Genomic DNA, 13,402 nt, shown 5'->3' on the forward strand with positions numbered 1-13,402 from the left:
TGAAATGTACATTGGTGGTAAACATTTTCAAGTGAAGAAATGCTATTCAAATTTCCGCTCAGGACACGTTTTTGGACCTCCTGTGTTATTTTCTTGAAAAAATATTTCAGTCAAGCAGATAAAAGCAAAATTTCTGTGGGAACTAAAATGTACAGTTGTGCATGGAAATGCACACAAAATTTCAAGGTCAAGGTCAAGTTTATTTATAAAGCACATTTACAACAGCTCATGCTGGACAGTGCTTTGTAAACTAAAAGGCAACTAAAATAAGTAAAATGCACAACAATGATGTTAATGGGGCTGTTAAAACAAAAAATGTTCAGGCCAACATGTGCTAAAAGCCAGTGGATAAAAATGTGTTTTCGGTAAAGATTTAAAATGTTCGAGTGTTTGTGCAGATCTAATATTTAGAGGCAGACTATTCCAGAGTCTGGGACCTGTCACAGAGAAGGCTCTGAAAGAGTAAAGTTTTAAATTGGATCCTGTAAGGAACAGGAAACCAGTGTAGAGAGGCCAACTCTGGGTTATACGCTCCTTCTGTTTTGAACTAGTCAGCAGATGAACAGCTGCATTTTGGACCAACTGGAGATGATAAATAGAGGTCTGGTCCAAAGTACAGAGAAAAAGGGAAGAGTATTGAAAACACCCAATAAAAAGGAATATATCCAAGGAAAAGGACTAATCGGTGAGTATTGGTAACCTGCCTGGAGCTTGCTGTTCATATAAACAGTGGGTTTTTTTTATATTATTTAATTACATATTTCTTCTGTTCCTTTATTCCCTCACAGTAAGAGTACAGCATTGTGCTAAAGTCTTGAGCTACCCCTCATATCTTTTTAATTTTGTAGGAAAATGCAAAATAGGTGCGATGCAGTGAAACAAGTGCAAGCATAAATGATAATATAATCTATATATATCAAAAATCAGTCATGCTGAAAAATGAAGCTGCTCCCAATGAAACTCTGTGTAGAGGATCAAAATGTGATGGTACTTTTCTGTGTTCATAATTTCATCAGTGTTGATAAGCTCTCCAACACTGCTGATTGAAATGCAGCCCAAACCCATGACAGAGCCTCCACCATGTTTTACAGATGGCTGTAGACACTTGCTGTTATACATCTCTCCTGACCTCATCTGTACATATTGACTTTTTGAACCAAAAATTTCAAAATTGGATTCATCACTCCTGTTACCACTAATTTTCAGGCCAGTTCTTAATTTAATTTTGAATACCATACCTGTTTCCCTTCATTAAAAATGGCTTCCTGACAGCCACCCTTTCACTGGCACAATTTCTCATGAAGCTTCAGTGAACAGTAGCTGGATCAGCTGAAGAACCAGATGCATCTCTTAGGTCCTGTGTCAGGTCTTTGCTGAAATTTTCCCCTTTTCCTTAAGAAAACAACTTTCAAATACTGTTTATCGTTATTTTTATTTTTGTTTTTTGATCACTCTGCTTTAATGACTTACTCCAGACAATATCGAGATACGCTTCCAGTTTTAAGTTCACATTTCTTTGGGAATCACTTTGTTGGTGCAAAAATACTATTTTATGTCTGCCAACTCTGTTATGTTTTGCATTTTTTGTGCATTCAGCTATAAAATTTGGGTAAAATTATGTGTTTTTGTGACAATCTGCGGGTAACAAAATGATGCACAGAAACCTTTTCATATATACACTTTCAGCGATAACCAGTGTATAGACACCCAATATATACATACAAATTACAGCACCCAGAATCATAGACTTGCTTTTGCTTAATTCTATACTTTTCCCTCTGTCCCCTTCTGTTTCCTAAACTTGTGAAATATGTACAAACATTATCTGCATTTTATAATACACAGAGCAATGATCATGGAAAATGAGAGCATTATAGAGACTATGAAAAAGAGCAAGAAAGTGCAAGTGACACAAAACAACAGAAAAGTCACAAGATAGAATGCGAAACACACTAAAAACAGAAATGACTGAGACATATGACAAAAACAACAGGGAAACAAAAGAGAGGAACACCGCTGAGGCCCCATGGCTCATTTCGGTGAAAGATGGCTTCTGTTCTCAAAAGGGACATCAGCATGAATGCTCCTGTCCTTACAGGAGACTTCACGCAGAACGTTCCTCAATTACTAGCCATTCCTGCTGATCCCAGCGGGGAAATGGAGGAACTCATGGCCTGGTACCCCTACACACAAATCCTGGCCTACTGAGCATGTGGTATTTCCATTAATAGAGTCTTGTATCAAACCGGTACCACTGCCTGCAGCAGCCTTTTACTACTCGCATCCTTTCCCTCCCTCCTTACCTTGAAAGTAAATATTTTTTTTCATTTTGCTGATTTTTTTCAAACAGCGGCCGAATTCTTCTATTAACCGTCTCCTTTCATAACACAGATCTGTACACTTTCTTCCTGCTCTTTAATACCTGTTCTGTTCTGAGCATTTAGTCAAACACGCACCTATTTGAGACTGGATGCTTGTGTGCATCCATCCAGTACTCCGTATTGAGCTTTTGATCCACTCTACAGCAGCTGAGTGAGCAAACAGTGATATTCAGCACAGTCAAAGCATCCCATTCTCTAAATTAGAGACCAGAGAACGAAAAGTTCTATAAGCAACCAATCAAAACCTCCCTAAAGTGCAATGCTTCGACTCAGTGACATCATTCATCCGGGGACAAGACAACACAGTCTACCTAATTGCTCCAGATCTCTGTTTCTTCCTCCTCTCAATTGTTCTTTAGGGGGATATGTATTTTACTAAAGCAACAGAAAAAAAAGTTTTAATGATGCAGATGTGATAGTTTTGTCAGTGCTTGCTCAGTGCACGTAATTAATATCCCAAAGAGACACTGAAAGAGCTCTGGAAACCAAATTATGTTGCGGTGTTAGGCATCGAGCCAGTTGCTACTCACCACGCTGACTTTCACGGCGTAGAGCAGGTCAAAGGGCAACGCGGCCACCAAGTCGATGATAAACCACGTGGTCAGGTAGTGGATGCATATCTGTCGTGCATCGAAGACCACCTGGCCTGACTTGCTGACATAAGTGGTACGAAAATTGAAAACGATGTCTGGCAGTTGAAGAAAAAAGACACACACAGGCTTGGTGCTTATTATGAAGACTCAATTATTTACAAGTGACAATAAAACAGTTTTAAGACAGCAACCGACCTATGATGAACAATATCTCCACGGCAATGTCACTGACGGTTGTGCTGCGGGTCAGGTCGTCATCGTTACCGATGAAGCACACGTTATAGGGCACCGTCACGGCAACGTAGAACGTGGCGAGCAGAATCAACCAGTCCCATCCTGCTTTGAATGTGCTGTAGTGTAGTAAGATGAATTTGGATTTCTTGGCATCTGCTACCTTATACTCGGGCAGAGCAGGTAGGTCGCCAAACACATTCTGGATGGGACAATATAAGGGGGAAAAAGCCAGTTTATCCACCTATTTCCACCTACAGTCAAGCGAAAAAGAAAGCACGCCTTCTTTTAATTATTCAGGTCATGAAGGTTTGACAGGATTTATTAATGCACAGCTCTCATAATGTTCCAACTTTCAATCAGGTTGATGTACTGGGCCATTGTAGCACTTTGATAATTTTCTTTTCAGAAATTCTGTTCAACATCCTGTTGCATGTCCCAATTTGGGCCAAATGTTAGCTGTTTGACTGCTAATGTCCTCATTTATGACTCTGAAATATTTTGGTATACAGAGGGGTTCATGGTCTCCAAAGTATCCAGCTCCTGTAGCTGAATTTCTTAGTCTTTACCCCCCATCACCGTGCTAAAGGTTGGTATGAGTTTGGCTTTCACCGAGTGTGGTGTTGCACATTATTGCCAAATATCTCTGCTTTGGTCTCATCTGTCCAAAGCACATTGTTTCTGCAGTGTTCAGTTTAGTGAGAAGAGGGTTTCTTCTGACAGCTCTTCCACACACGCTGTCATTGTTCTGTCTTATTCCTATTGTCTTTAACTTTAACATGTAGACTTTGAGATGTAGCTCTTGGACTTTTTGCAATACTCTGAGCATTGCACAGTCTGACCTCGGGGTGGATGTGATGGGACATCATGCTGGCAATTGTCTTGAATATTTTCTACTTGTGAATCTATTTCACTGTAGAATGATGGACTTCAGATGGTTTAGAAACGGCCTCATAGGCAGCAACAATTTCTCTAAGATCATTGCTGATGACTTTCCTTCTTGGCATTATGCAACACACACCTGAATTCTGCAGACCAACAAACTGCCAGAACCTCTTCTTTCATAGAGGTGCTCACACTTGCTAATATTCAGTTAATCAAGTACATTAGACCCTCTTTTTACCACACTGCTTTTGCATTTGACTTGATTTTTTGTTAAATAAATAATCACATTATTAATACAGGAATGAAATTACTCAAACTATTCATATTGTTGTAAATTCACTGTTTGTGAGAGATATTTGCTCCTAGCCCTTGAGTGTGTCCATTGTGCTTCACTAACAGCAGTTATCTTCTTAATTCCCAAATTGCACAATCTGTCCCCATCCACTTTTTAAATGAATCCTTCATCACAGTGCATCCTGTCCCATTGTTTGAAGAGGCTGATGATATGATGATACCTTGTTGAGTTTAATCTTGCTCTTCTCTCTGCTGTGTAGGTGCCCAGAGATGTGATAAAGTACGGTACTGCTCCGCAGACGAGCCGAGCTGAAAGGAGAGCCTGTTTTCACCCTGCCGCGCCGTCGCTCTGGAAATGCACACAGGGAAAAATTAGTACACACCGCTCTACAACACTTTACCCCCCAAGGTTAACTGATGACTGAACCAGCCATTATACTTGATGAAATACATAATATTCTGCCTTGAATAGGAAAACATGAATATGCAGCAGTGGGAATAATTCATTTCTAAGCAAACTGTGTTATTTGATCAGAAATGCAAAGATAGTGAATGATATTTACAGTCCTTTGGCCTTTTGTTTGGTCAAAAAACATTTATTATGCTTTCATCCGCTGTACTGGACAAACCCGTTGACTGATAATGTCTTATTGTGTAAGTACCATCTCGAACAAAACAGTGCAATTTTCAGCTTTGATAAGTCGCCACTGGGGCAAAGAGGCAGTTCAGTAAGGTATATTTTCTGTGGTAAATTGCTACTGGTGTGGGACTGTGTGTAGCAGATAAAGTAGATAGTGCAGGATAGTGCAGGAGTGATGTGTTCAGACTGAGGAGTTGGGTAATGGGAGAAGGCACTTTATTGCTGCTGGGTTCTGGGCCTCATTCTCACCGCTGCGCACCCACAGGAAAGGACTAAGGCTAGATTGGCTTGAAAGGGGATAACAACGATAACAAAGCTGCAGAATAGAAGTGATAACTGCTTCTGAGTGTCCTTTGGAAAGTATATGAGTTCTCTGGTGTGTGTTGTGGGTGTGTGCGCGTGTGGACCACAGACAAGGAGAAAAGACAGGGCTCATCCATAACACGGTGCAGCCTTGGGGGACGCGACACGGCAGGAGCACAGAGGCAGAGACATTCTTATTTTTAGATCTAATGAATTTCCCTCCACTTTTAAAGCCATTCTTGTGTGGGTAGAGGGGGCACACAGGTAGGGAGGGGTGGATGTTGTGCATAAGTAGGGGAAGCCGTGGACAGATTGTAAAATCAGATGGAATAGATGAGAAACTCATGGAGGGATGCAGTTGTGAAAAAAGTACTCAAGGATGCAAAAAGTCAAGTAGAGGTGAGAAGCCGTTTTGCCAAAGGTGAAAATGTTTGTCATAAAAGAAGAGAACAAACAAAGGAATGACAGGAGATCGACAAGATACGCAAGAGTCTCGTCTTAAGCTTGAAAGTTTTTGAAGACTCTTCACCTCTCATTCAAGAGGCTTCTTCAGCTCTAAAAGCAAAAGGTGGAGGGTCCCACGTATTTAAACCCTGGTGAGTTGTCCCTCGAGAAGTGGTTGTTGACCAATATTAATCATGAAATAAGGTGTGAAAAAAGGTGTGGGTCATTACCACCGGAGGTTTTGGGTGAAACCACTGTCAGACCTTGCCCCACCCTATCATCTAACCTAATGAGGTTACTTGACACATGATTTGTGATTTGGGTAAGGTGCTTGTGAACGGAAGAAAGAAGAGTGACCTTTACCCTTTAGGTGCACTTGTACAGTGTTGTCCTGTCGAGCTCGCTCTTCTATGTTGTGTCATATCTTTATGTAGTGGCTGTTTGGGTTTTTGGTTAAAGCATAAAGTTCAGGTCATCACTAAACAGAAGATCAGTGGTTCGATCCAGTCTGCATGCCAAATATCCTTTGGTAAAAATACTAGATGGCCTAAGTTGATCTCCAAATCATCCATGGGAGTGTGAATGGGTGTGACTGTTGGAGAGCCATTAACCATAGAAAAAAGTGCTTATATGAATGGGTGAATCAGACAATTTTTATAAAGCACTTTGAGTGCTCAGGTCTAGTAGAAAAGCACTATGTAAGAACCAGTCCATTTACCATTTGCCTTAGTTCACAGGAAGACACACATGATTAATAGTGGGTCTCAAACCCATTATACTGTGCTGTTTGTCTGTGTCAGAGGCATGCAGCATCAGCCTCTTTCCTTTTCTATGAAAAGCATTTCATTATATGGGCAAAAATAACTTTGCTTTCTGCTTCCAGTTCCGCCTTATTTACAGAGTAATTAGGCAAATCCAGAAGAGGAAGGTCTGAGATGAGAAACGTGAGTTTGCTTACTTCACAAGCACATAGATTCACACACATTGACTCTGGCTTTAGCTTAGCTTCTTTATGTATTGATGAAAATCACAAAAGCTGGAAACATTGATTGAAGTTCATTTTTAAATTCCCTATCAGACAGAACATGCTAATCCTGACCAAAGCACCTGAACAAAGACTGGTTTTAGATTAAAAAAATAAAAACAAAAACCGATCTATTGTCTTGAAATGCAAGTAAAGGCTTTATACATAATTTATTTAAAGACAGGGACTGATACAGTGGTTAGCACTGTTGCCTCACAGCAAGGTCTTGTATTTGAATCCACTGGACATGTGGGACCTTTTTAGGGTTTGTATGTTCTTCCTCATGCTTGTGTGCGTTCTCTGTGGTAAACTTGCAATTATAATTTGACCGCTGGGATAGGCTCTAGCTCCCTGACGCTGAATTGAATGGATGGATGGATGTTATATTAACTCTTGGTCTTTAGTTTGCACTACAACCTTTTGCCCCACAAACCTAACTTGTACAGTATGCAGTAAAGAAAGATGAATAACAGTATAAGGGGACCTTACTACTTTCCATTGGAGAGATCAAATACACTCAGCTTCAACACATATTTTATGCAACAGCTTAAGGGGATTGTTTTTGTCTACATCATGAAACACCAGTTTAACTATTGAATCCGATGGATAAGCTGTGGCTGCTTACATTATAAAAATCCACATGCAAAATGAAGATTAAATATTTGGGGATTCTGGTCACCTCTCTTTAGAGGACATAACTTCCTGTACATAAATGCACATACAGACCTTCCCTCTTGTCTTCTTGGATGGCTTTGACTTTAGTGTCAGTGATGTCCTTAAATGAAGCCAGAAAGAGCACCACGTCGCCTTTTTCGTTCTTAATTGGCACAATGTCCAGCAGGCACCAGAACAACACAGCTGAAAGGGGAAAACACACACAAGATTTACAGTTTGTGCGTATACCGGTGTGTTTATGCAAAAGCAACAGTTCCAAAGATTTAGACTTATTAGTGAGCCTGTCTACAGCTGGATGCCCCTCGGGGGAAGCAGAGACTTTAAATAGATCAAGCCACTTTTCTCCAGGCACAGCAAGAGATGAACCCATCTCTGAGGTCCCATCTCCTGCTAAATAGATTCCTTGTCAAAGAGACTACAGGTCAGTATTGTGGGCAGTGTTTCTGATCAGAATGAGTGTGCTCGTTGTGGTTATTGTGCACTTGTTAAACGATTGATTTACCAAAGGAAAGTGTCATAGGAGACAGATTTGTGCATCCAGAAAATACAAGTAGACCACATTGTATCCTTTTGTATGTACTGTAGATGAGCCAAAAAGTTAACAAAATGCATACTGTGGAATTATCTCCAGCCTGCCGTCTGCCTCAACTTTGTGGAACATTTCTTTTTAGTTCATTGTTTTGGTTCCACAGATCAAAACTTTGGGACTGTTTTTACAGCTCTCATTAAAAGCCACTGTACGCTGCCTGCCGAGCACCGAACAGCAAACAATTAGGAGCATGCTAGTGAGCACAGTGGAGCATTCAGTAGCTAAGGGACAGATGTTTTTCACAGAATTTTGATGAGACTACAGCAGATTGAGAAAAAGAGCAAATATTGGGCTTGGATGGACTGAAAATTTGAAATGAAACTAAATCGTGTTTCGTGTCCTCTGGATCTGCATATGTGCAGTTGTCTGCTTATGAGTTTACTCCATCAGCTTAAAAAGTGATCAAGTCAGGGCTGTATCTAAAAGCGAGTTTGTGTTCCTTAAGGACCGTCTGGAAGTCTTCTTTATGTTAATTATTTAATCACATCAAATTATACCTAATCCACATCAAGCTGGGGGATTGTGCATGGCTGGCAGTAAATAATAAGGACAATATTTAAATAAACCTAATCTAGGTAGGTAGGTGAACATTTTAGTTCTTTAAAAGGATTCGTCTTTTTTTAGCACACAATGTCACTGTGACAGTAGAGATCTTTGCTCTACCTTTACTGCTTTTCTGCTCAGTAATTAGAAATGAGTTGTTGATCAAGAGGGATTTCCCATGGAGTTCCCTCCCATCTCTCCCACTCACTAAATCCCCCTCACCTCATGATAACTAAATCTCAGTATTTTTCGTCTCCCCGTGTGTACGTGCGAATATCTGTCTGCCTGCAAGACAAGGCAGCACTATCAAGTACACAGTGAGAGAAAGAGCCTTCTTGATTGCGATCATGCAGCGTTGGCTTTTCTCAGGCAGACAGACGGAGGACAAACTGAGTCAATCAGCCGCGTTTACTTTCGGGACGCTGCTGTGACAGACGAAAACGAGAGGGATGAGGCAACACAAAAAGGCTGAGGCAGGGGAGGAAGCAGCAAGATAAGGAACAGAGACATAGAAAAAGCGGTGCCAAAAGAACAATGTGGAGATGGTAATAAGACCGGGACTGAAACAAATGGCATTGCCATGAGAGAAAGAGAGAGAGATGAAATGTAACAAAAGGGCTGAGTGAAAAGAAAAGGAGATGGTGGCAAAGACAACAAAGATGCGGGTAGAAAATCACATCTGTGATGCTATTAGCAAAGCTGTGTATACCCTGCACGACCTGCTGAATTTGCTTTAAAAGCCAATCAAAAATAAACACATGCAAACATGCTAAAAAATCTGACATGTGCACGAATCACCATCTCTGTTTTACTCGTTTTGAGAGAGCATGCAGCATGGCAAATCATCTTCACAGCTGCTGTCAAAACAGCGTAATCACAAACAGCTTTTGATCAGTTCACACAATGGTGTTTGCAGATCTCTCAATTTCTAAGTCCTCTGCAATATCAGACAGATTTGTGTGTTTTGAACATCCTCTATTAGGCGTGCACTAAAGTGCAGTAAATATGTTGCATGTGCATGCAAACTTTATTATAAACAGCAGTGAAAAAAAAAACAAAGCAGGTAGTAAGGCAGTCACACCTGAGTTCTACTTATTGCCAAACGCACGGGTGCAGGAACATCAATTACCCCATGACTAGATACTAATTGGACTTTTATATTAGCAACCCATCTACACGGGAAGCCTTTAGAATCTCCTCTGTGGTTGATTCTGCTGTGTATTGCCTAATTGATTTTGATGTGAATTTGATGAATGTTGTGAGTTTTGAGTCGATATCCTTTTGGGCTCCTGCAGCTGTCCAGGTTTTTAAGATTTTTGTGACTGGTGGAGCATCACTGGTGAATATTCCACTCATATCCTAAGTGGAAGCTAGTGGAAGCAAGTAGAAAAAAAAGCTCTTTTTGGTTAATTAAAATCTTTTTTCAAACCTCGTTTTAGTCTTTAGTTTACTTTTAACCAACTACAATAACCTTCTGGGCAGGACTCGAGATGTGACAGAACATGTAGGTAGTACAACATCAGTCAAAGGAGAAGTTGGACTTCTACTGCTGACTTTTACTCTTCTGGAGATGAAGAAATGTGTGCGGTAAAACCAAGATGGAAAATAATGATTTAGCATCCAATAATTTGGTTATTTATAATATTTTTCTGTCTTTCCTCTCACACCCAACCAGTGTTGGTGGAGTCTGGTTCTACTCGCGGTTTCTTCCTGTTAAAAATGAGTTTTTCCTTCCCACTGTCACCAAGTCCTTGCTCACAGAGCCGTACCATTTCTTTCTACTATTGTTGGGTCTTTATCTTTCAATATAGTGTCTTGAGGAGTTGTCATGAATTGGCACTAGAAAAAAAAAAAGGAACTGAATTGAATTGAAAGTAATATGATGGTCCTCTCAGCTGTAACCTCATCTACAGTATAGACTGGCTGAGCCCAGTGCTGTGTAAATTGATGGCAGCTTTAGAGACATTGAACCAACACTGTTTGTTTGAATCAATGTTTAGAAACAACAGCTCGTAAAGTGACAAGCTCATTTGATCGATTTAAAAACATTAACAGCTGCTGGAACTTGCGGTTCTAGCAGCTGTTGCAGGCTCCATCTCCGTGTCAACAGAAAATAATGTCGAGGCAGGTTCATTGCTCACCACTGATCTGTTTGGACAAAACAAAACAGAAATCTCCACAACCGAAAGTGAAAAATAAAGCAATCCAGTCAGATTATCAAGGAAGAGACTTTGCCCAGTTGCACAAGAACAGATTTCTTTTGTTTCCACAGACTTTATCAAATGTGTCATGTTGAAGGCTCAGTTGGAAACTCACGAATGAGCCCTATTGTGAAGTGAAAGAGAGACACTAAACTGATAAAATGAATAACTTTCCTCCTGGATTGTGACAGAGGAACTGCTGAGGTATTCACTAAAAAATACAACATTTGGCTGTCTGGGTAGAAACGTGTTTTTCTAATTATTTTGTAGATTCACAACTGGATCTGTTAAAAAAAAAAACCCCAAACAATAAGAAATAACAAAAACTCTTAAATGCAGGGGTACATAGCACCATCTCAGCTTGTATCACAGCAAGTGTGTATCTGCTGGCACCCTGACGATCTCATTATTTTGACTCCATTTTGTTCATTGGCCGGCTCGCTAATCAGCGAATCACACACCGAACCATACTGCACCACAGCTAGTTTCTGGTCTCGGTTTAATTGAAGGAGACGGGGTTAAGGAGTCACTAGCAGACAGCTATTAAAGTTTAATATGTCTCAGAATTCAATAATAACTGTAGGACATTCCCGACTGGTGGCTTTGTTTAATCACCATTTAATGAGAATGGCTCAATAAAAGAAGTAATACATCCATGCCTTCTGCCATTGCTTCATCTATCGACTGGCCCATCTACGCCAGGTTAAATTGACCTTCCTCAGAAATAGCCACACACAACTGCCATCCATTCGTGGAAATCTGAAAGACAAAGTACCCCATGGTGCAGTATCTAATAGCTTTCTGAGCCTGCCTACCATCTATGATTCCACAACCTAATTGGCAAATGGTAAATAAAGGCTCAGACTCTGCACTGCGTTGTGAAGCGACTCGGCATGAGCTGAAAACAAATGATAAATGAAGGGAGCCAACAATAATTGAGCACGCAACTCAAATACTACAGCTAGGAAAGTGACATTTGACTGACCTGTCTTTTTGTAGAACATGATCTCATCCTTAAACTCTTTGCGCTCCTCCAAAGCCTCGTCGATGCTGAGGATGATGCTTTCGCTTGTCTCAGGACCATACAGGAACTTACAGGCGCAGCTCTTCTGCATGACCTCTGCCCGAGAGAAGCCTGTGAGCTCACAGAAGCCATCGGAGCAGTACACAATGGGAAACCCCTTCGACACCTGAGCATTGGCCAGGATGAAGTTGCTGTCTGCAAGAGAAAGAAAAGATAGAAAAGACTATTATCAAGGTTATGGTAGAATTTTGTTTTGTTTCTTTTTTTCTATTTACCTGGAAATAATGAATGCCTTTTATGAGGTTTCTGCTAAAAAGGAGAAATAAATGGAGAGCTCAGGATAGCTTAGTTCAATTCATAGCTCCTTTCCAAAGAAAAGGAGTAAACTGTTACATTTGGCCAGTGACCGAAAACAGATATAAAACAGAACTCTAAGAGCAAATTTCATTTTAATTCTTCTTTATTTTGCTGCTTCAAGAGGCCCTTCAGGTCCCAGAACCAATCTCCTAGCAACCAAAAAAATACACCATCTAAATTCACCATTGTTACTAACATTTCTTCTTTTTCTCCTCTTTACCTTGGTGCTTGGGTAGTAGTGTACAATTGGTTTTAAGAGCATTTTCACAGAAAACAGTAGTTCTGTATGTCTGAAAAAAACCCATTGATGAACCAAAGCACTAAGGAAACTAAGAGACAGCCTTTATTGCTGAAAAATGAGGCCAATGCAAAAGTGTCTCTAATGGCCACTTGAAGCTCATTCCAAAGGCGAGTCTGTCCCAACAGATTCCTACGACGAATTCAAGAGTATTAAAAGCATGTTTACAGGCTGGTACAAAAAGCAGTTTGGCCTTTATTCTTCCCCGTTTTATAACAACAGTACAATTTAGTGAACTTTTTTTGTTTTAAATAACTCATCCATTTGGTTAAAGCCTATAATTAGGGGTGTGGTTGCACTGACTGCTTTGGGTCCTGACAATTAATTTATTTCTAAAACTGCTTGTACCTTTGGGGGCCTCCTGAAGTATTTTAATGGAATTATCTGAAAAATGACTGACAAGGAAATTTGTGCTTCAGTTTTTTTGTGAATGAAATTCTGCTCTTTGATGAGTCTGTTACTTTGCACTGTTTAGCAGATATCTATGTACACTAGTACAGTTTATGGGTGCAGCTTACTAGCCATGGTTGGTAGCATTAGCTGATAATTTGGTGCTCTATCCTCTCATCTATGTGCTATATGGACAAAAGTACTTGGCCTTCTACATTTTATGGCTACAGGAATCGTTTGGCCATCGAAACTCATGCCATGAAGCTTCCAGTGCACAGTCTCTGTGCTGATGTTAATGGCAGAGGAGGTTTGGATCTCTGCAGTTACTTAGCGTTGCAGACCTTTATGCACTATGCACCTCAGAACTCAGCGAATCCACACTGTAATTTTATGTGGCAGAGTTGCTGATTCTTAAAAACAACACAGCTTACAGTTAACATGGAACAAATTTGACAAATAATCAAATTTCACACACAAAGTGTCAACACTGGCATCCTATTACAGTATCATGCTCAAATTCAGTGAGCTCT

General features: G+C 40.3%; 1 protein-coding gene across 1 annotated transcript in view; it reads right to left on the reverse strand.

Annotated features, from left to right (window-relative positions):
- The window catches only part of kcnh8 (potassium voltage-gated channel, subfamily H (eag-related), member 8), a 64,281-nt gene that overhangs the window by 31,904 nt on the left and 18,975 nt on the right, over positions 1 to 13,402 (reverse strand). The window contains exons 2-6 of the mRNA XM_085262215.1: positions 11,789 to 12,022; positions 7,522 to 7,653; positions 4,606 to 4,733; positions 3,170 to 3,407; positions 2,912 to 3,069 (exon numbers count right to left, since the gene is read on the reverse strand). Of these exons, the coding sequence (XP_085118341.1) occupies positions 2,912 to 3,069; positions 3,170 to 3,407; positions 4,606 to 4,733; positions 7,522 to 7,653; positions 11,789 to 12,022 (890 nt within the window). The remainder of the gene's footprint in view (positions 1 to 2,911; positions 3,070 to 3,169; positions 3,408 to 4,605; positions 4,734 to 7,521; positions 7,654 to 11,788; positions 12,023 to 13,402) is intronic.

This window comes from Mchenga conophoros, linkage group LG22 (assembly GCF_057382185.1).
Source record: "Mchenga conophoros isolate Kocher_MC1m ecotype Shallow Benthic linkage group LG22, M_conophoros_male_GT1.1, whole genome shotgun sequence".
NCBI classification, from domain to species: domain Eukaryota; kingdom Metazoa; phylum Chordata; class Actinopteri; order Cichliformes; family Cichlidae; genus Mchenga; species Mchenga conophoros.